Raw genomic sequence first — 23384 nt, 5'->3', positions numbered from 1 at the left:
AGGCATTGCATTCCATCGTATCCCATGGCATGGGGCCGGTGTATGCCTGGGAACCCTCTGGGAGGTGGAACACCAGGCTAGAGCCCGGTTAAGAGAAGCAGAGTGGCTTAACGGAAAAAGCCCGGGCTTGGGAGCCAGAGGACATGGGTTCGAATTCGGACTTCACCACTTGTATGCTGTGTGACCTTGGCCAGGCCGCTTCACTTCTCTGTGCCTCTGTTCTCTCATCTGTAAAATGGTGATTAAGACTGGGAGCCCCACGTGGGGCAATCTGAATACCTTGTATCTACCCCAGTGCTTAAGAAAAGTGCTTGGCACATTAGTAAATGCTTAACAAATACCACCATTATTAAGGAGGCAGCTGGGATGGGAAAGGAATTCAGAAAAGGTGACTGGCAGCCCCGCAGCGGAGGAGAATAATAATAATAATAATAATGATGGTATTGGTTAAGTGCTTACTATATGCCAGACACTGTACTAAGTGCTAGGGTGGATACAAGCAAATCAAATTGGACACAGTCCCTGTCCCACAATGGGCTCATAATGTTAATCCCAATTTTTTAAAGAAAAGGGAACTGAGGCCTAGAGAAGTGAAGTGACTTGCCCACAGTCTTATAGCAGACAAGTGGCAGAGTCAGAATTAGAACCCAGGACCTTCTGACTCCCAGGCCCAGGCTCTAGCCACTGGGTAAAGGGAGACTGCCCCGGAGCAGAGGAGATGGAGCCAAGGAAGGAAAGAGACCGGCAGCCCTGGAGCAGAGGAGAAGGAGGGAATAAGTAATAATAATTCATTCAATCATACTCATTGAGCATTTACTGGGTGCAGAGCACTGTACTGAGCACTTGGGAAGTACAATTCAGCAACAAATAGAGACAATCCCTGCCCACAACGGGCTCACAGTCTAGAAATAATAATGATGGTATTTAAGTGCTCACTACGTGACCAGCACTGTTCTAAGCACTGGGATAGAAACAAGGTAATCAAGTTGTTCTACGTGGGGCTCACAGTCTTTGCCCCCATTTTCCAGATGAGATCACTGAGGCCCAGAGAAGTGAAGTGACTTGCCCAAAGTCACCCAGCTGCCAAGTGGCAGAGGCAGGACTAGAACTCACATCCTCTTATTCCCAAGGCCAGGCCCTCACCACTAAGCCACACTGCTGCTCCAAGGCAACCCTGGAGCGGAGGAAATGATGAAGGAGGAGGAGGGAAGAATGGAGGGAAGAGAGTCCGGCAGGCAGCTCCGAAGTTTGATGTGTATATAAACATATATATATATTCTATTTATTTCTATTGATGCCATCAAGGTCTGTTTACTTGTTCTGATGTGTATATATATCTCTAATTCTATTTCTACTGATGTTATCGATGCCTGTTTACTTGTTTTGATGTCTGTCTGCCCCCTTCTAGATAGACTCCCCCTTCTAAGCCCACTGTTGGGTAGGGATTGCCTCTATGGCCAAATTGTACTTTCCAAGTGCTTGGTACAGTGCTTCATTCCAGAAGGAAGGAATCAACCTTCGAATCAAGCAGAAACTCCTCACTCTTGGCTTCAAAGCTCTCCATCCCCTGGCCCCCTCCTATCTCACCTCCCTTCTCTCTTTCTACTGCCCACCCTATACACTCCGCTCCTCTGGCGCCGCTCACCTCCTCACCGTGCCCGCTTCTCGCCTATCCCGCCGTCGACCCCTGGCCCCCATCCTCCCGCTGTCCTGGAATGCCCTCCCTCCTCACCTCTGGCAAACTAACTCTCTTCCCCTCTTCAAAGCCCTACCGAGAGCTCACCTCCTCCAGGAGGCCTTCCCACACTGAGCTCTCCCTTTCCCTCTGCTCCCCCTCCCCTCCCCATCACCCCTACTCCCTCCCTCTGCTCTACCCCCTTCCCCTCCCCACAGCACTTGTGTATATTTGTATGTATTATTTATTACTCTATTTATTTTGTTAATGATGTGTCTATATCTACGATTCTATTGATCTATTTTGATGGTATGGCTGCCTCACTACTTGCTTTGTTTTGCTGACTCCCTCTTCTACACTGTGAGCCCATGGTTGAGCAGGGATTGTCTCTGTTGCCGAATTGCAGATTCCAAGTGCTTAGTCCAATGCTCTGCACAAAGTAAGCGCTCAATAAATTCAACTGAATGAATAAATGATATAACATCTACGACTCTATCTATTTTAATGCTACTGAAGGCTGTCTACGTGTTTTTGTTGTCTGTCTCCCCCTTCTAGACTTTGAGCCCATCATTGGGTAGGGATGGTCTCTGTTGCCCAATTGTCCATTCCAAGTGCTCAGTCCAGTGCCGTGCACACAGTAAGTGCTCAATAACTACCATGGAATGAAAGAATGATACATATTTATGACTCTATTTTGATGCTCTTGATGCCTATTTGTTTTGCTTTGCTGTCTCCCCCGATTAGACTGTGAACCCGTCATTGGGTAGGGATGGTCTCTGTTGACATTCCAAGTGCTTAGTGCAGTGTCCTGCACATAGTAAACACTCAATAAATATGATGGAGTGAAAGAATGATATATATATCTATGACTATCTATTTTGATGCTGTTGATGCCTGACTCCTTTTTCTGTCTTGCTGTCTGTCTCCCCTCATTAGACTGTGAGCCCATCGTTGGGCAGGGATGGTCTCTATCTGTGGTCCAATTGTCCATTCCAAACACTTAGTCCAGTGCTCTGCATATAGTAAGTGCTCAATAAAAACAATTGAATGAATGAATGATACATATCTATGACTATCTATTTTGATGCTACTGAAGCCTGTCTACGTGTTTGATTTTGTTGTCTGTCTCCCCCTTCTAGACTGAGAGCCCATCGTCGGGCAGGGATGGTCTCTGTTGACATTCCCAGCACTCAGTCCAGTGCTCTGCACATAGTAAGCGCTCAATAAATACAACTGAATGAATGATATACATCTATGACTCTATTTTGATGCTACTGAAGCCTGTCTTTGTGTTTGGTTTTGTTGTCTGTCTCCCCCATCTAAACTGTGAGCCTGTCATTGTGTAGGGATGGTCTCTGTTGTCCAACTGTCCATTCCAAGCACTCAGTCCAGTGCTCTGCACATAGTAAGCACTCAATAAATTCAATTGAATAAATGAGTGATAAACATCTATGACTCTATTTATCTATTTTGATGCTACTGAAGCCTGTCTCCGTGTTTGGTTTTGCTGTCTGTCTCCCCCTTCTAGACTGTGAGCCCGTCGTTGGGTAGGGATGGTCTCTGTAGCCCAACTGTCCATTCCAAGTGCTCAGACCAGTGCCCTGCACATAGTCAGCGCTCAATAACTATGATGGAATGAAAGAATGCTATATTCTTATGACTTTATTTTGATGCTCTTGATACCTATTTGTTTTGTTTTGCTGTCTGTCTCCCCTGTTTAGAATGTGATCCCGTTTCCGGGTAGGGATGGTCTCTGTTGACATTCCAAGCGTTTAGTCCAGTGCTCTGCACATAGTCAGTGCTCAATAACTATGATGGAATGAAAGAATGATATATATTTATGACTCTATTTTGATTCTCTTGATGCCTATTTGTTCTGTCTTGCTGTCTCCCCCTTCTAGACTGTGAGCCCGTCGTTGGGTAGGGATGGTCTCTGTTGCCCAATTGTCCATTCCAAGTGCTCAGACCAGTGCCCTGCACATAGTCAGCGCTTAATAACTATGATGGAATGAAAGAATGATACATTTTTATGACTCTATTTTGACGCTCTTGATGCCTATTTGTTTTGTTTTGCTGTCTCCCCCTTCTAGACTGTGATCCCATTGCCGGGTAGGGATGTAAGAAGCACTGAAAAGCAGCGTGGCTCAGTGGAAAGAGCACAGGCTTTGGAGTCAGAGGTCATGTGTTCAAATCCCAGCTCTGCCACTTGTCAGCTGTGTGATTGTGGGCAAGTCACTTCACTTCTCTGGGCCTCAGTTACCTAATCTGTAAAATGGGGATTAAGACTGTGAGCCCCACGTGGGACAACCTGATTCCCCTGTGTCTACCCCAGTGCTTAGAACAGTGCTCTGCACATAGTAAGCGCTTAAGGAATACCAACATTATGTAAGCCCGTCAAACGGCAGGGGCCGTCTCTATCTGTTGCCGACTTGTTCATTCCAAGCGCTTAGTCCAGTGCTCTGCACATAGTAAGCGCTCAATAAATAATATTGAATGAATAGTCTCTGTTGACATTCCAAGCGTTTAGTCCAGTGCCCTGCACATAATAAGCGCTCAATAAATACTATTGAATGAATAGTCTCTGTTGACATTCCAAGCGTTTAGTCCAGTGCCCTGCACATAGTAAGCGCTCAATAAATACTATTGAATGAATAGTCTCTGTTGACATTCCAAGCGTTTAGTCCAGTGCCATGCACATAATAAGCGCTCAATAAATACTATTGAATGAATAGTCTCTGTTGACATTCCAAGCGTTTAGTCCAGTGCCCTGCACATAATAAGCGCTCAATAAATACTATTGAATGAATAGTCTCTGTTGACATTCCAAGCGTTTAGTCCAGTGCCCTGCACATAATAAGCGCTCAATAAATACTATTGAATGAATAGTCTCTGTTGACATTCCAAGCGTTTAGTCCAGTGCCCTGCACATAGTAAGCGCTCAATAAATACTATTGAATGAATAGTCTCTGTTGACATTCCAAGCGTTTAGTCCAGTGCCCTGCACATAATAAGCGCTCAATAAATACTATTGAATGAATAGTCTCTGTTGACATTCCAAGCGTTTAGTCCAGTGCCCTGCACATAGTAAGCGCTCAATAAATACTATTGAATGAATAGTCTCTGTTGACATTCCAAGCGCTTAGTCCAGTGCCCTGCACATAGTAAGCGCTCAATAAATACTATTGAATGAATAGTCTCTGTTGACATTCCAAGCGTTCAGTCCAGTGCCCTGCACCTACTCAGCGCTCAATAACGACGATGGAATGAAAGAATGTCACCTATTTATGACTCTATTTTGATGCTCTTGATGCCTATTTGTTTGGCTTTGCCGTCTGCAGCGATGGGACTGTGCGCCGGTCGTTGGGTAGGGATGGTCTCCGTTGACATTCCAGGCGCTCAGTGCAGTGCTGTGCACGTAGTAAGCGCCCAATAAATAGCAGCGAGCGAGAGGGTGAGTGCAGGGTCTGTCGGGTGGGGCGCAGGCCTCGCCGGGCCGGGCCGGGCAGGGCAGGGCCGGGCAGGGCCGACCGGAGCGGGGGGGGGGGGACGACGGCCGACGGCCCCGCTCCCTCCTTTCCTCCCTCCGCGCTTCGCTTACCCTCCGCCTCCTCCTCGGCCGCCGCCTCCTCTTCCGGGCCGCCCTCCGGGCGCGGCGCCCCGAGCATGCGCAGTGCGCCCGGCCCGGCCGCCCCAACGGCAAAAACAAAATCTCCGGCCCCCCCCCCCCCCCCCCCCGGGCCCCGCCGGCCGCGCTTCTGCGCAGGCGCCGGGAGGGGCGGGGAGGGAGGGAGGGAGGGGGGAGGAGGGGCCGGCGGCGATTGGTGGCCGCCTGACCTCCCTGCGCAGGCGCACCTCGCTCCCTGCGGTCGGCCACGGGCGGGGCGGGAAAGGGAGGAGGGCAGCGCCCCCTGCCGTCAGGAGGGCGAGCGGGGAGGCCCTCCTTTCTATTTATATCTCTATCATCTATCTATCATCTATCTATCTATCTATCTATCTATCTATCTATCTATCTATCTATCTATCTATCTATCTATCTATCTATCTATCTATCTGTCGATCTCTATCTGTCTAGCTGTCTACTGTCTATCCATTTATGCGTATTAATGCCCGATACCCCCTGTAGACTGTGAGCTGGTTGTGGCCAGGGAATGTATTTGATTTTCATTCTATTTATGGGGGGGCGGAAAAGGGAGGAGGGCAGCGCCCCCTGCCGTCAGGAGGGCGAGCAGGGAGGCCCTCCTTTCTATTTATATCTCTATCATCTATCTATCTATCTATCTATCTATCTATCTATCTATCTATCTATCTATCTCTATCTGTCTAGCTGTCGATCTCTATCTGTCTAGCTGTCTACTGTCTATCCATTTATGCGTATTAATGCCCGATACCCCCTGTAGACTGTGAGCTGGTTGTGGCCAAGGAATGTATTTGATTTTCATTCTATTTATGGGGGGGGCGGAAAAGGGAGGAGGGCAGCGCCCCCTGCCGTCAGGAGGGCGAGCGGGGCGGCGCCCTTTTCTATTTATCTATATCTATCTACCTATCTCTATCTATCTCTATCTATCTATCTCTGTCTATCTATATCTATCTACCTACCTATCTATCTATATCTATCTACCTACCTATCTATATCTATATCTATCTCTGTCTATATCTATCTATATCTATATCATCTATCTGAGAAGCACCGTGGTTCAGTGGAAAGAACACGGGCTTTGGAGTCAGAGGTCATGAGTTCGAATCCCAGCTCTGCCACTTGTCAGCTGGGTGACTGTGGGCAAGTCACTTCACTTCTCCGGGCCTCAGTTACCTCATCTGTAAAATGGGGATTAAGACCATGAGCCCCACGTGGGACAACCTGATTCCCCTGTGTCTACCCCGGCGCTTAGAACAGTGCTCTGCACATAGTAAGCGCTTAACAAATACCAACATTATTATTATCTATCTATATCTGTCTATCTATATCATCTAACTCTGTCTATCCATCTATATCTATCTATCTATTCATTCAATAGTATTTATTGAGCGCTTACTATGTGCAGGGCACTGTACTAAGCGCTTGGAATGGACAATTCGGCAACAGATAGAGACCATCCCTGCCCAATGACAGGCTCACAGTCTAATCGGGGGAGACAGCCGGACAAAAACAAGACAATTTAATCACGATAAATAGAATCAAGGGGGTGTACACCTCATTGTTTGGTAAGTCACTTCACCTCTCTGGAGCTCATCAGTAAGTAAAATGGGGAAAATAACATCTGTCTGTACTTACCTCATAGGGATGTTATGGGCACAAATATAAGTTAAGTATTATGAAAGCACTTTAGAAAATAAAAGCTGTTTGCTTTAGGGAAGCAACTGGGCCTAGCGGAAAGAGCAGGCCCAGGGGCTAGGAGTCTGGATTCTAATCCCTGCTTTGCCACTGTGTGACTTGGGCAAGTCACTTAACGTCTCTGGGCCTCAGTTTTCTCACCTGTAAAATGGGGATTAAATCCTATTCCCTCCTTTTTAGACTGAGCACCCCAGGTGGGACAAGGACTGTGTTCCAAATTGGATAACGTCTAGCTACCCCAGCATTTAGAACAGTGCTTGGCACATAGTAAGAGCTTAAATACCATGTGCTCACACTGTTATTAGAGATATATTGAAAGGAGGCTCCAAAAAAAAAAACCCCATTTAGCCAAAATCCTGTCAGTGCCACCAAAATAAAAGTGGAGACCACATGATTTATATTATCAATACCTAAACAACCTTTGAATAGTATAAATAGTAGATTAAGGAACATTACAAGAAATGGGATATCAGAAATTTTAGCGAGGAAGTTCTGTAAGGCTATTGCTTTTCCTATGAAAATCTTACTCATGACAGTAAAATATACAAATGGCTCCAGATTTTCACAGAATTCAGAACTGAACTGTACCTGTTCCATATTTGACCAAAAATACTCGATTTCTCTAGCAGTGGAAGCAGCTATTCGTCTTAATCGATTCTGTTCCTCTTTCCTGCCTCTTTCTTCAAGAAGTTTCTTCTCTTCGTGATAGCGAGCTGCAGTTCTAACAAGCTTCTTTATCTTTCTATCTATCTATCTCTATCTATCCATTTATGTGTATAAATGCCCGATTCCCCCTGTAGACTGTGAGCTAATTGTGGGCAGGAAATGTGTTTGATTTATTATTCTATTTGTTCTAAGCGCTGGGGTAGATACTGGGTAATCAGGTTGCCCCACGTGAGGCTCACAGTCTTAATCCCCATTTTACAGATGAGGTAACTGAGGCACAGAGAAGTTAAGTGACTTGCCCACAGTCACACAGCTGACAAGTGACAGAACTGGGATACAAGTGGCAGAGCTGGGATTTGAACCCATGACATCTGACTCCCAAGCCCGGGCTCTTTCCACTGAGCCACACTGCTTCTCTGATTAGAACTCTTTATTGCTGAATTGTACTTTCCAAGCGCTTAGTACAGTGCTCTGCACACAGTAAGCACTCTATAAATACAATTGAATGAATAAATGAATGACTCCATGACTCCCAAGCCCAAGCTCCTTCTATTAAGCCACAATGCTTGCCTGCACTCTCCCAAGAGCTTAGTAGAGTGCTTTGCACACAGTAATCACTCAATAAATACGATTATTAATAATAATAATAATGAGAGGGCCTACACACTATCCTCAAAATCACAGAGTTGGACAAGAGCCTCTACTACCTTCTGTTCCAGCCCCAGATGGGGTGACTGAACCATCCAAGACCCATGGTCAAGAGAAGCAGTGTGGCCTAATGGGTAGAGCATGGGCTTTGGGGTGGGAGGGAGGTTTGAAGGATCTGGGTTCTAATGCCGCCTCTGCCACTTGTCTGCTGTTTGACTTTAGGCAAGTCACTTCAGTGTTCATTTACCTCATCTCTAAAATGGGGATTGACTGTGAGTCCCATGCGGGACAGGGTCTGCGTCCAATCTGATTCGTGGATTCGTGGATTTGGGCAAGTCACTTAACTTCTTTGTGCCTCAGTTACCTCATCTGTAAAATAGGGATTAAAACTGTGAGCCCCATGTGGGACAACCTGATTACCTAGTATCCCCCCAGCACTTAGAACAATTCTATACCACCATTATTATTATTAATAAATGTTCAGATACAGGTAGAACAGGGTGCCCAGATGACCTTGTTTTTTAGATGAAGAAATGGAGCATTTACCTTTAAGCCACACAACTGGCATAGAAGGACATGAACTGCGAGCCTGTCTTTGGACAGAGATTGTCTCTGTTGCCGAATTGTATATTCCAAGCGCTTAGTACAGTGCTCTGCACATAGTAAGCGCTCAATAAATAATAATTATGGTATTTGTTAAGTGCTTACTATGTGCAGAGCACTATTCTAAGTGCTGGGGTAGATACAGGGTAATCGGATTGTCCCACGTGGGGCTCACATTTTTTTTTTTTTAATCCCCAGTTTTACAGTTGAGGTAACTGAGGCTCAGAGAAGTTAAGTGACTTGCCCAAGGTCACACAGCAGACAAGTGGCGAAGCAGGATTAGAACCCACGACCTCTGACTCCCAAGCCCGGGCTCTTGCCACAAAGTCACGCTGCTTCCCTGATATTGAATCGTATTCAATAAATACGATTGAACGAATGAATGAATGAAATGAACGTCAGGTTCCTCCTCCCTTAACTTCTGCTTGTGCTCTAAGGGTTCATTTAATCCAGAGAGCCGTGACTTGGAAAAGCAATGTACTTTTTCAATGCACTTTCATTCAGTAGTATTTATTGAGCACTTGCTATGTGCAGAGCACTGTACTAAGCACTTGGAATGGACAATTCGGCAACAGATAGACCAATCCCTGCCCATCGACGGGCTCACAGTCTAATCAGGGGAGACAGATGGACAAAAACAAGACAATTTAATCACAATAATCACTTAATCACTTGGCGGCCACGCGCTATACTCATCAATTTGACTAGTTATTTTTTAAGCATTTTCCCAATTAGGTTTTCTTGTCCCCAGGACAAATCCTTCCAACTAGCACCTCACACCTACGCACTTGCAGTCATCGGTCTCACTGTTCTGCACAACGATTTTCATAGTCTGATTTAAGCAAGCGTGGCTGAGTGGAAAGAGCCCGAGCTTGGAAGTCAGTGGTTGTGAGTTGTAATCCTGGCTTTGTCACCTGTCAGGTGTGTGACTTTGGGCAAGTCAATTCACTTCTCTGTGCCTCAGTTTCCTCATCTGTAACATGGGGTTTAAAACTGTGAGCCCGGGTTAACAAGCTGATAACCTTGTATTTATCCCAGTGCTTGGCACATAGTAAGTGCTGAACAAATTCCATCATTATTATTATTATTATTATTAATCATTTATTTGTGTATCCATTTTTTAAAAATTGTATCTGTTCAGCACAATTGTATCTGTTCAGCACTTACTATGTGCCAAACACTGTACTAAACCCTGGGTTAGATACAAGAAGATCAAATTGGACACAGTCCCCGTCCCACATGGGGCTTGCAGTCTAAATACATAAAGTAATCGCCCTGCTGAAACTCAGGTTGTAGACAAGGAATGTCTGCTATATTTAGAGAGGCAGCGTGGCTCAGTGGAAAGAGCCCGGGCTTGGGAGTCAGAGGTCATGGGTTCTAATCCCATCTCTGTCACCTGTCAGATGTGTGACTGGGCCAGTCACTTCACTTCTCTGTGCCTCAGTTACCTCATCTGTAAAATGGGGATGAAGACTGTGAGCCTCACATGGGACAACCTGATGATCCTGTAACTACCCCAGCGTTTAGAACAGTGCTCAGCACATAGTAAGCACTTATCAAATACCAACATCATATTATTGTTATTATTGAGAAGCAGAATGGCTCAGTGGAAAGAGCACAGGCTTGGGAGTCAGAGGTCATGGGTTCAAATCCCCACTCTGCCACTTGTCAACTGTGTGACTTTGGGCAAGTCACTTCACTTCTCTGGGCCTCGGTTCCCTCATCTGTAAAGTGGGGATTAAGACTGCAAGCCCCACGTGGGACAATCTGATCACCTTGTATCCCCTCCCAGCGCTTAGAACAGTGCTTTGCATATAGTAAGCGCTTAACAAATACCATCATCATTATTATCATTCTCCCAAAAACTTAGTACAGTGCTCTGTATTCTGTACTCTGTGCTCTGTAAGGATAGGGGTGATCAATGTTAGCCAAACTCTCTTCCCCTCTTCAAAGCCCTACTGAGAGGTCACCTCCTCCAGGAGGCCTTCCCAGACTGAGCCCCCCTTACCCTCTGCTCCCCCCCTCCCCTTCAGCACTGTGGTCATTTGTATATATTATTTATTACCCTATTTATTTTGTTAATGAGGTGTACATCTCCTTAATTCATTTTATCTTGATGAGGTCTTGTTTTGTTTCATTCTGTTTTGCTTTGCTTTCTGTCTCCCCCGTTTAGACTGTGAGCCCGTCATTGGGTGGGATGGTCTCTATCTGTTGCCAAATTGTACTTAGTACAGTGCTCTGCACATAGTAAGCGCTCGATAAATACTAGTGAATATTGGTGGGGGAAAAAAGGCAGCTTTGGCCATCATTCCAGGACTAGTTCTGAAACGGAATCCAATTGCTTTATCGATGGGAAAGCATACTCCACGATTCGGTCATTCATGATGCAGCCACAGCTTTTATGGGAAGCAGCATGGTTCAGTGGAAAGAGCACGGGCTTGGGAGTCATAGGTCATGGGTTCGAATCCAAGCTCTGCCACGTCAGCTGTGTGACTGTGGGCAAGCCACTTAACTTCTCTGTGCTTCAGTTACCTCATCTGTAAAATGGGGATGAAGATCGTGAGCCTCACGTGGGACAATCTGATTACCCTGTATCTACCCCAGCGCTTAGAACAGTGCTCTGCACATAGTAAGCGCTTAACAAATACCAACATTATTATTATTTAGGAAAATGGTATGTAGGAACTTGGTATCATGATCTGCACACTCAATAGGCACTCAAAAACATTACTGAATGATTAATCAAAAATTCCTTACATTCAAGAGGTTTTGGAATGTTATACTGTTTTGCAGATCCCACTGAATAAGCACTGAGCGTTCTGCGATGACGAAAATGTTGCCCTTTGCTACCCAAGAAAGACGGGACACGGAAATATAAAAAAGGACACTTTATTATATCTTTAGCTTGGTAGGATGCCAATGCTCTTTAAAATCCTACATTTCAAGTACAAATGTTTATGTTTACAAAGTATTTACAATTTAATCTTGTTCCTGTATATTTTAAAACACAACAGCTAATCAGTTAAAAGAGTTAACAACCAAAAAAAGCCAGCAGTTTTAATTGTGAAAAGGAAACCGTTGCCCCTAGGCTCAAAATCCAAACCGTGCTTGGATGCAGCCACTGTGCTTCACCAATGAATGCTTTCAAACATTCTGGACATAAGTAAAACGAAGATCTGTTGGGATCCAGTTGGGCAACTCAGACCATCGTAATGAATAAAAATAAAATCTCACAATGGTTTTGCCTGCTGTTTACTTTTATAAGCCCTGAATTTACCTTCTATATATGCATTAGTATATCTCTGAAAAGGAATGCAGAATGTTATTACCAAACTTTATTGTTTGTCTTAATAAATATGGGAGGCTGGAGACCTCTAACAGGAGATTGGAAATGCTAGTTGCCCAAACAACTGCGTTAGCTTCTCACGTCCATGAAGTCCTATTTATATTTCTTCCTCTTGCATGGTCCACGTGCAATGGAGTAGAGAGATCTTTTCCAATTATAATTCTTTGTGTACAAAAGGTTCTACCACATAAACAGATCTGAGAAGAAGTTTATGATAGAAATGAATAACAGATCACTTTCTCACCCACAACAGAAAGAGGTTTCCTGGCCCGATCTGTGCTGATAAAAAAATAACTCTTGTCTCGGTAACCTATAATTTTAAATTGGCTCAAAATTCTATTCCGGATCTACGGATTAGAAAATTAACCCCTATGCATCCATCAGTCTGGCACATTTCAGGATTTTCTAAAATAAATGCTCTCAATCTGTATTTCTTGTAAAAAATGTAATTTGTCCCTCAATTAAGGTCGAGAGAGATCAAAGATAACAAATCCAAAGAAATTACGATTGAATAGTTCCCTTTGCAATAATGTTCTATTATGAAAGTCCAGTTCATAAAACCACCAGACTAGGGTGACTGAGCGCCAAAGTAAAAAAATTTACTTTGCATAATGCCTCATATACAAGGCGCATCAAAATCAGGACTCGGTAAGTTTAAATTTTGAGGTCTCAAAAAAGTGGTCCATAAAAGCACTTTTTTCTCTCTCAAATTAACAAGTCAAGACCTTTTAGTTATTTATATATGCTATGTAACTTTTTTTTTTCCATTTTTCTCCCAACAAGAGTAGAAAGAGTAGGTTAGTAGGCCAGTTTCACTTTTTCTTCATCCAGTTCTGCAAGTTGCATAGATTTAACAAATAATTGAATATAATGGTTTTCTTAAAAAGTTTCCTAAAATGATATAAATTTAAAAAGATAAAGTTACACAAGAGGGAGGAAAACTGATATTTCAATAAAAAAATTCAGCTATATGATTTTAAAGGAGGACAGATTTTTAATTGCTTTTAAAGTCTGTCTCACCCTGTATGGGGTAAGCTGCTCGTGGGAAGGGATCAGGTCAACAACTATTGTACTGTACTTTCCCAAGTGCTTAGTACCGTGTCCTGCAGAACACTAAGCACTCAAAATCACTGATTGATTGAAACCCATAATGGAAGATAAAACCTAGTTCACCCAATTGTCTGGGGGGGGGGGGGGGGCACAGGTGACAAAATCTAACCAACAAAGGAATCGTTTTACATTTTACTTTTCTTCTCAGTGATTAAACATAATGCAAATGACTTGCAGGTGAGAAGCCATTTTCAACCAAAGTATTTATCTGCAGTTACACGTATCACCTGCCTTTATTTAAAAAACAAAACACAACTACCATGAGTATCAATGGATTTTTCTAAACTTCTAATAGTTCCACAAATAGCATCGAGCCAGCAAATCTGATTTTGTCATTTGTGAAACTCGAGACCCCAAATGAGAGGATAAAGCTGCCGCAAAGTTCATTTACTTTAAAATTCCAGCACATATGTAGATTTTTAAAACCAAATGTGTTACAGTTTTGTTACCTATTTTCAATTAACAGTTTATTTGGAACATCTCTGTGGTTCACATTCATCCCCAGATTGACTATTTTATGCAACACATCTTTCAATTCCTCAAAACACGGACCACAGATATAGGATCTGTGCAAGCCAAGTATGCTCTTTCATTCTCTCATCTCTCTCTCTCTCTCTATTTATTAAAGATGCTACTTTACCTGTAAATTATACCCAGGAAGAAGGAAAGTGCAACCAAACTCCCACTTGCATAATGTTCCTATCTTAAATCAGTCTGATGGTTAAAAGGGTAACGAAGATCAGGTGACTCCCATATTGAACACCCTGCATTTAATCTGCCAGAAGACATTATTCAAAAACAAGGGAACACATCCATTGTGTGCTTAGATGTATATCACTGATAAACATTTCTTTGAAAACAATTCTTTTTTCTTTAAAAACAAATCACGTATCAAGAGAAAAACGAATTCACGTTGGTATTCTTTGGAATGAAAATTCGATTACAGTTGGTTCACGTGACATATTCCCTTTTCAGATAAGGACGGTGGTCTTTCTAAGTAGAAAGAACTAAACTGTCAGACTTCATCAAGGTTTTTTCAAACTTTAAAAAGACATTCCTATTTTGGGACTGACTGCACATTTCAATTTGCAAATGAAATATGTGAAATTCTATTCAAATCAAGTGAAATTCTACTACATGGCTATCTAAGCAAGTCCTATTGCTCTGGAGACAACACTGAAATGATTTATGAAGAGTTCTGATTACCACTGTCATTGTTTCAACTAGTCATTCAACTTAAAAAGAGAGACATTTAGCACAATAAGGATCACTTCTTTCAGAGTAAGATGCATTTTACTTTAATAAACTGTTACACTGCTTTATTTCAGTTATAACTTTCCAAATGCTGAGTGGTTTGTAAGCTACTGTTCCGGGTAGCAGGAATAAATACCGTTTCTTCAGTGAAGGTAGTTTTCTGTCTTTCGACCACGAAATGTAAAGGATATGCCGATTTCGCTGGCAGAGCTTGACAAAATGAGAAGCTTGTCCCTCTGCTTTTTGAATTTAATCAGTGGCTCAACTGGGTTTCGTGGGCGCCTTTAATCGGACAGCTGGCATCCTCATTTGCAGTTTAGCCTGATTTTGAGCATCAGAGTTTGCTGACACCTGTGCTGGATTCGGAACACCTGGAATCTGCAGTTGTGGTGCTGCTGTGGTTACAACTTGCTGTTGGATGAGTTTCTGTTGAACCACCTGAGCTGTAGCAGTCACTGCGGGGATCATCTGCACTTGCTGACCAGCAGCTGTTGCCTGGGAGAGTGTCACAGTCTGTGGTGAAGCCTAAATCCAAAAAATCGGACAACATGTGAGAATAAGCAATCCCACAACCCAAAATTGAAGCAGAGAGATTTGGGACTGGGGGGCTTGGGGAAAACAACTAAATAGGCATGGATTTTACTATCAAAACCTGAAAAACATTAAATGCTAAATTTAAAATATTAAATGCTAATATATATGTCACATGTGTGCATACATACACTGAAAAATGGCTGTTTCTACCAGGCCAGAAAGCCTTCCCAAACTCTGCAATGGTAACGTTTTGTGGCACTAAACCAGCAATGAAGAGCCTCAATTCTGACAGTTAATTCTTGACAAAGAATATGCTTGTTTCTACACTGTTTATGTTAATTCCACATAAAAATGCAGTGAGACTGCACTGAAAAGAGGTTATCACAGATAAAGGATTCAGTAGTGATTTACACGAGTTTCGAACACTTTTGTTCCAGAGTAGCCAGCAAAACTGAATTTTGCCTTTCAAAATAGGGGAGAAGCAAGAGTCAAATTTTAAGACCGAAATAGATTTGCAATTTTATTGCCCTTCTCTGGCACTCAGCTATGAAAATATTAGCTTCCAAATGTCAGTTCGTGTAAGAAGCATTTTAGAGTGAAAACCACACAATGAATTGGGCACAAAGACAAATTTTTTTTTAACGAGGGACTTACACAGCACAGAATTACTGCACAGTGTGACAAATTACTTCTGGAAATTTTCTGTATATCATTAACTGAATGACAATTGATCAGTACCTATACCCAGCAAAAGATACATTTTCTAGATTATTCATTTTCTTCAGATTCTACCTGTTGAGAAGCAGAGGCCACTTGCTGAATACTGGCTACAGTTGTTTGCTGTTGGACTACTTGGGGAAGCTTTGCAACCTTAGGTAAAACAAAAAAGTCCAAATACATAATTATGATTTTCACAGAATCTAATTTGTTTCTTTAGATCATCTTCTTTGTTCTTTGTGAAAAAAACATAACCTCATCCTTATAACAATTTTTGTTCACTGCGTGAAACATTTTTTGAAGCACTTGAAAGACATTCAAAAGTGTGAGATATGGTTCCTGCCCTTGAAGCTAAACACTCTAAACCAGAAAGAAAGGTGCTTGGAAGAATACAATCACGTTAGTAGACATAATCCCTACTCCCTCAGATGGGGAGAAATGACTCTAAAATTAATAACAAAGAGGAAGGAAGCTGAAAAGGGGATGGGTATAGGAATCCGTGCATCTAAGATATGTACAAAAGTGCTATTGGAAGCTGTGTTACTTTAGTGTTTCTGTGGTATAGAAGGGCTGAAGATGCAGTACCAAGAATATACATGAGGGACAATTAAAAATTAATTGGGGATGGCCCAGAGGACACATGATTTCAGAAAGTCTTGGAAAATGGGAAGAGCTGTGGTCTGTTAATTTGAAGGTGGAAGCAGCTACAAGCTAGCAGTGGGAGAAACAAGAACAAGGCCAAATGAGTAGGTTGTCTCAAGAGGACTGAAGAGTGTTCACCTAACCTTTCTGATTTCTTACCACAACCCAGCCCGCACACTTTGTTCCTCTGACATCAACCTACTCTCTGCACCTCCATCTTGTCTATCTCACCCCTGAACCCTCACCCACGTCCCGCCTCCCCCTTTATATCCGACAGACGATCACTCTCCCGACCTGCAAAGCCTGATTAATAGCACAACTCCTCCTTCACGAGGCCTTACCTGACAGAGCCCTCATTTCCTCTTCTCCCACTCCCTTCTGCATCACCTTACACTTGAATTTGCTCCTTTTATTCACCCCTCCTTCAGCCCGATAGCACTTATGTACATATCTGTAATTTATTTAAGTTAATTTCTAATCACCCCCACCCCTGCTAAACTGTAAGCTTATTGTGGGCAGGGAACGTATTTACCAGATCTGTTATACTGTACTCTCCCAAGCGCTTTAGTACAGTACTCTGCACACAGTAAACGCTCAATATGACTGAATGATAGAATGGGAGATGAGAGTGAATAAATAAGAAGGAGTGGAAGAGGCAGTTGAAAGGAATGGGCAACCACCAGAAGTTTTAGAGAGTAGTGTAGAAAGATATTTTAAAAGCCATCCAGGTAGCAGAGTAAAATATGGACTGGAAAGGGGAGACTGGATGCAGGGAACTCAGCAAGGAGAAAGATGCAGTAGTCAAACCATGGTGTTTTTTGGGATGGGAAAAAAAAAAGGCTGATGCTGGAAATGATGAAAAGGAGGAAGTAATATAAACATATACGAATTGAGGCTACCAAAGGCACGCTAGGACTAGAAAGATGTGTACCAGATAAGACGGCTCTTGAGAAGAACTAAGGAGGAAGGGTCAGAAATGGCTTGGAGAAGCTGAGGTGAGGAGGGCATTTCAGGAGATGGAAAAGGATAAAAAATAATAAAGATCATGGTATTTGTTAAGTGCTTACTATATGCCAGGCACTGTCCTAAGCTCTAGGGTGGAAACAAGCAAATCAAGATTGGACACAGTCCCACATGGGGCTCACAGTCTCAATCCGCATTTTACAGGTGAGGTAACTGAGGCCCAGAGAAGTAAAGTGACTTGCCCAAGGTCACAACAGCCAAGTGGTGGATCTGGGATTAGAACCCGTGACCTTCTGACTCCCAGGCCCCTGCTCTATCCACTACATCATGCTGCTTCTCATAATGGGTCACAAACAGAATAGTCAAGATAGAACATAAGTTAAAGAGCAGATAGGAAAAGGAAGCCAGATAACTGAGACCAGGGAGCGAAAAATTTTAATAATACATTTAGAAGTCAAAGTTGCAAGGCAATCCCAACAAAACTCCAGTCCTCGAGGTGGAGGACACAACTCTACAACCAAAGTGCCTGTACACATACACGTGCGGCAAAATGAAAGTGTGGGTTTGCTTCGAACAAACACTTACTTGTATTTGTGTCTGCACTTGCTGTGTTCCCGCCAGTTTCTGAGCCTGAGAGATGGGTGTGGTAAGAAACTGAGTTTTTATAGCTGGTTGGGTAGCATATGTTACTTTCTGTTGTTGGCCTTGGGCAGTGACTTGTTGTGCAGTGATCTGGAATGAAAGATAACAATGAGCATTAACAGCCCAGACACGAAGCTTATCTAAACATAAAAAGAAGGATGTCACTTAAAATACAAACTTAACAAATCAAAAAAGATCTGCCTTCAGAAACAAAGCATCCAATACAGAGGCTCAAAAAAAAAAAAGAGCACCACAAATCTGATGAAGTAATCTGGGTCACGATGTGTATGAGGAACACGTAACGTGTCAAATACCTTTGGTTGCACTGTAGCTTGACCTTGAGCCACTTGGGGCTGGATGGCTTTCTGCTGAACGGCTTGTTGTTTGAGTTTCAAAAGCTGCTGGACGTGCAGGGGCTGGGCTACCACTGTCTGTCCTGCAAAAATCACCACAAACCATATCGCATTCACATTCACCATTTCACATTCAAATGGGGTCGCCCGGGAATGGTGAATTAGGCTTCCTGGTGAATTAGGCTTCATTTTCTTATTCTACCTAGTTTTTTCGTTGTTATTGTTTTTTGGCGGGGAGGGTGTTTATGGTATTTGTTAAGCACTTACTATGGTCAGGAACTGGACTAGGCGCTAGGGTAAATACAAGCTAATCGGATTGGACACAATCCATGTCCCACATGGGGCTCACAGCTTTAATCCCCATTTTACAGATGAGGGACCTGAGGCCCAGAGAAGCCAAGTGCCTTGCCCAATGTCACTCAGCAGACAAGTGGTAGGACTGGGATTAGAAACCAGGTCCTTCAGACTCCCAGGCCTTCTCAATCCCAGCTTGGCTACCTACCCGCTGCTGTGTGACCCTGAGAATTATACTTCATTTTCTTATTCTACCAGGACCTGGTTCTGTCACCTGCCTGCTGCTGTGGGAACTTGGGCAAGTCACCCAATTTTTCTGTGCCTCAATTTCTTCACCTATAGAATGGGGATTAAATATCTATTTTCTCACCTAAATATAATGTTAGGCCCTTTGTGAGAGGGGAACTGTGTCCGACCTGGTTATCTTGAATGTGGTGGGTACATAATAAGGGCTTATTACAAAAAAATCTATTTTACTACATACCGTTATATTCATGTCTTAGGATTTAAATTTTTACCGCATCCTATCTCTCTCAAATAATGCCAAAGGAAGCACTCTCAAATAACCAACTCAATTGGTGGTATTTACTGAGCGTCTTCTGTGTGTGGAGCACTTTACTAAGCACATGGAAGAGAGTGCAATGGACGTGATCCTTACCCTCAAAGAGCTCATGAGAAAGACACAGTTTACTCACAGAAAAGAAAAGAATTATATGAAAATAATCATCATAATAATAGTGGCATGGTTAAGCACCACATGCCAAGCAATTTACTAAGGCCTGGAGTAGTTAAAAGATAATCAGGTCAGACCCAATCCCTAATCCACACGAAACTCACCATCTAAGGGGTCTGAAGGGAAGAGAAACAAGAGAGACAAATAGTGAAGAGAATAGCTTGGGAAGATCCGAGAGTGTGAGCTGGGGGCAGAACAGAATGGGTAAGTAAAAGGGAGAGAACAGATGGACTAGCTTAAGCCAGGGGTCATGAGTTTTTGCTCGGGGCTCAGAGAAACAAATAACCATTTGGATGTTTTTTGGGAGTGGAGTGATAGAGGCAGGTCATTCCGGAAAAATGACCCACACGACATTATGGACTAGTACTACAGCATTATTATTATTATTATTATGGTATTTGTTAAGCGCTTACTATGTGCCAGGCACTGAATTAGGCGCTGGGGTGGACACAAGCTAATTCCAATTAGCTCACAATCTCAATTCCTATAGATGAGGTAACTGGGGCACAGATAGGTGAAGTGACTTGCCCTACGTCACAGAGCGGAGACAAGTGGGGGGGCAAGGATTAGAAACCATGACCTTCTGACTCCCAGGCCCGTGCTCTATCCACTACACCATACTGCTTCCCCTACAGCTCAGTACATATAGTCCTAGAAGAAGGGATACCAGCAAGGATCAGAGTATATACTGATGAATTGCATTTCAAAAACTGAGTAGAATTCTCACTCCAATGACACAAAAGTCTCAAGTTCATTGTCAGATGGAAAAGAAGAATTAGAAAACTACTCAGGTGCCCCTAAATATGAATTATTAACAATTCTACCCATCTGAGTCACAGAAATAATGATGAAAAATGTTTTTTCAATTAGGAATGCTGGAACATGGGAAAATTTTTCAGTAACAAATTGAACACTGAATTAACAGACTGGCTTTGACCTAAGAACTTAAGTGCCCCCTCTAGAACGTAAGCTCGTTGTGGGTAGGGAATGTGTTCACTCAACCGTATTTATTGAGTGTTTACTGCGTGCAAAGTATTAGACTAAGTGCTTGGGAGAGTACAATATAATGAACAGACATTCCTTACCCACAATGAGCTTACAGTAAAGGGGGAGGACCGACATTAATATAAACAAATAGGTGTCCACAGACTTGGTTATACCGTACTTTCCCAAGTGCTTGGTATGGTGCTCTGCACACACTAAACACACAATAAATAAATACCACTGATCGGCTGACTGAATGAAAAGTGATTTCTTGACGATTCTTGTGGGATGACTCCTGCCAGCCATACCTGCTGCTTTCTGGGGCTGCCCAATTGCAACACTGATGCCAGCGACATTCATGGGGAGTGTAGTGACACCAGCCGATGACACGACGGCTGCTGGAACGGACACAACCGGAGGCTTTGCCAGAGCAACCTGAGCAGTCTGAGTCGTTTGGGCCTGGATCTGCCCTTGTGCTTGCAGCTGGGAAGTAGGAACACGAGTCTACACAAGAGAAACCAGGGGTTATTTTAATACGAGCTCGGACCACCCAACCCCCCTTTCCGGTCTTCATTAAGCGAGAACGTGCCGGAACCAAACTGGGAAATGAATTTGAAATGTGCGGTCTTCCCTCCCTCCCTGCCCCAAGTAAGACCCGACTCCAACTTACCAGACGAGCAACCTGGAGATTAGTAACGGTGGTGCCTGTGAGGAGAGCTCCAGGCCTGGGGGCCGTGACGGCAGTGAGTTGTTGGGTTTGCTGCTGCGGCTGTGGCTGCTGCTGCTGCTGTTGTTGCTGTTGTTGCACTTGAACTTGTGTTGCTTGTTGTTGGGTGGCTGGCTGAGTCTGCTGTTGAGGTGCTTGCTGCTGGGGGAGCTGCAGTTTCTGCTTCTGCAATTTGATCAGCTGCTCCTAAAGGCATAAGAGATGACCTAATCTTTCCTTTCAATCTACACTAAGTGTGTTATTTACGCATATTTGGAATCACCAGTTCGAGACTTTAAAGACGACTTAGATCTCCCTACCTTCAAAGCCTTACGAAGGTCACATCTCCTCCAAGAGGCCTTCCCTAATTAAGCCCTCGTTTCCCCAATTCCCGCTCCCTTCTGCCTCATCAGTCATTTGTATTTAGTGATTGCTTACTGTGTGCAGAGCACTGTCCACTCGCTTGAATCTTTACCCTTTAGGCACTTTGTATTCATCCCACCCTCAGCCCCTCAAGTAGCTTTATACACATTAACTTATTTACTCTCTGTTATATTGTACTCTCCCAAGCACTCAGAACACTGCTTTGCACCCAGTAAGCGTTCAATAAATACGACTGAATGAATGAATTTATTTATGTTAACGTCTGCCTCCCCCTCTCAATGCAAGCAGGGAACGCGTCTACCAACTCTGTTGAATGGTATTCCCCCACCCATTTATTACAGTGCTCTGCATGCGGTAAGTACTCAATACCACTGATAAATGGATATTGTCTGTGTCCGTGGCCCATCTAACACAACTTTACATGACCTTTCCAAAAACTTAAGCATCTATTTGCTTAGTCTTAAATCACTTGTAAAGAAGGAATCCACATTAATGAATGGTACATCATCATCAGTGGGATTTACCGAGTGATTGCTGTGTGCAATAAGTGAATGGGAGAATACAATACAATATCATTGGTAGACGTGTTCCCTGTCCACAACGAGCTTACAGTCTAGAGGTAAACTGGAGAGCAAAACTATTTGAGCTCCTCTAAGAGCATATGTCTCAAGCTCTCACCAATGCAGGGATCCCCCTTTATAATACTGGTATTTCTTACAGGTCTCCTACTTGGAGATAAGGTTCTGGACTGGCACACCTTGGCTCAAACAGTTCCCTGCCTCTCCCTCTCAACCTCTGAAACACTTTGCCTGACTTGAAATGAGAGAGATTCAAGCCCACTTCAGTAGCTATTAGGTCTGTATTACCATAAGATAATGACAGATTTCTAGTGTTTTCACACAAGATATCTTTTGGCTAAACACCTCCGCATCAAACACGAACAGCTCACCATTGGCTTTAAAGCAGTCAATCGCCTTGCTCCCTCCTACCTCATCTCGTCATTCTCCAATTCCAACCCAGCCCTCACACCTCATTCCTCTATGCTTGAGCATTAGAACAGCTTGAGTGGAAACTGCTAACATCCCTACTACCATGTATCTCCTCTGGATGAATCATTTCAAAAACTGCAATCTAAAATATATTCTTAGTATGCCCCTCTCTCCATTCCTTCTCACATCGAGAAAAGAGCAATATAAGGCATAATCATATGACCGACCCGATCACAATGCACTTGGATCTCTGAACTTTGGATGTTTATTGTTTATTATATTGTACTCTCCCAAATGCTTAGTATGGTCCTTTGCACACAGTAAGTGCTCAATGAACCCAAATGAATGAATTTTATATCTGCCTCATCTCCATTCCCACAACACTTATGTACATATCTTTAAATTGTATTTTATAAATTACTTATTCATATTAATGTCTGTCTAGGCTGTAAACTCATTAGGGGCAGGGGATGTGTCTACTAATTCTGTTGTACTGTACTCTCCCAAGGGCTTAATACAGTGCTCTGCATAGTAAGCGGCCTAGCCCAGTGGCACGAGCACGGGCTTGGGGGTCAGAGGTCCTGGGTCCTAATCCCGGGTCCGCCCCTTGTCTGCCATGTGACCTTAGGCAAGTCACTTCACTTCTCTAGGCCTCAGTTCCCTCATCTGTCAAATGGGGATGAAGACTGTGAGCCCCACATGGGACAACCTCATCACCTTGTACCTACCCCAGAGTTTAGAATAGCGCTTGGCATGTAATAAGCACTTAAATACCATAAGTCTATGCACTCAAATACCACTGATCAACT

At 43.4% G+C, this 23384-nt stretch overlaps 2 protein-coding genes across 18 annotated transcripts in view; both read right to left on the bottom strand.

The window, feature by feature from the left end:
- Nucleotides 1-5326, bottom strand: part of LOC100079882 (E1A-binding protein p400) — a 100132-nt gene extending 94806 nt beyond the window's left edge. The window contains exon 1 of the mRNA XM_029053357.2: nucleotides 5274-5326. The gene's annotated coding sequence lies outside the window, so the exon portion shown is untranslated. The remainder of the gene's footprint in view (nucleotides 1-5273) is intronic.
- Nucleotides 5327-11797: 6471 nt separating this feature from the next.
- EP400 (E1A binding protein p400) overlaps nucleotides 11798-23384 on the bottom strand; it is a 105902-nt gene continuing 94315 nt past the window's right edge. For 16 of the 17 annotated variants that reach the window (XM_029050089.1, XM_029050078.1, XM_029050102.1 and 13 more), the window contains 6 exons: nucleotides 21167-21409; nucleotides 20805-21000; nucleotides 18447-18568; nucleotides 18076-18222; nucleotides 15961-16038; nucleotides 11798-15159 (listed from right to left, as the gene is read on the bottom strand). In XM_029050089.1, coding sequence (XP_028905922.1) covers nucleotides 14896-15159; nucleotides 15961-16038; nucleotides 18076-18222; nucleotides 18447-18568; nucleotides 20805-21000; nucleotides 21167-21409 — 1050 coding nt within the window. In that variant the 3' untranslated portion in view covers nucleotides 11798-14895. The remainder of the gene's footprint in view (nucleotides 15160-15960; nucleotides 16039-18075; nucleotides 18223-18446; nucleotides 18569-20804; nucleotides 21001-21166; nucleotides 21410-23384) is intronic. The other variant, XM_029050121.1, reaches the window with a different exon arrangement.

The sequence above is a fragment of the Ornithorhynchus anatinus genome, chromosome 2 (assembly GCF_004115215.2).
Source record: "Ornithorhynchus anatinus isolate Pmale09 chromosome 2, mOrnAna1.pri.v4, whole genome shotgun sequence".
Classification (NCBI taxonomy): domain Eukaryota; kingdom Metazoa; phylum Chordata; class Mammalia; order Monotremata; family Ornithorhynchidae; genus Ornithorhynchus; species Ornithorhynchus anatinus.
Note: the sequence above shows the minus strand (reverse complement) of the source record. Positions and strands in the feature narration are given on the sequence as shown.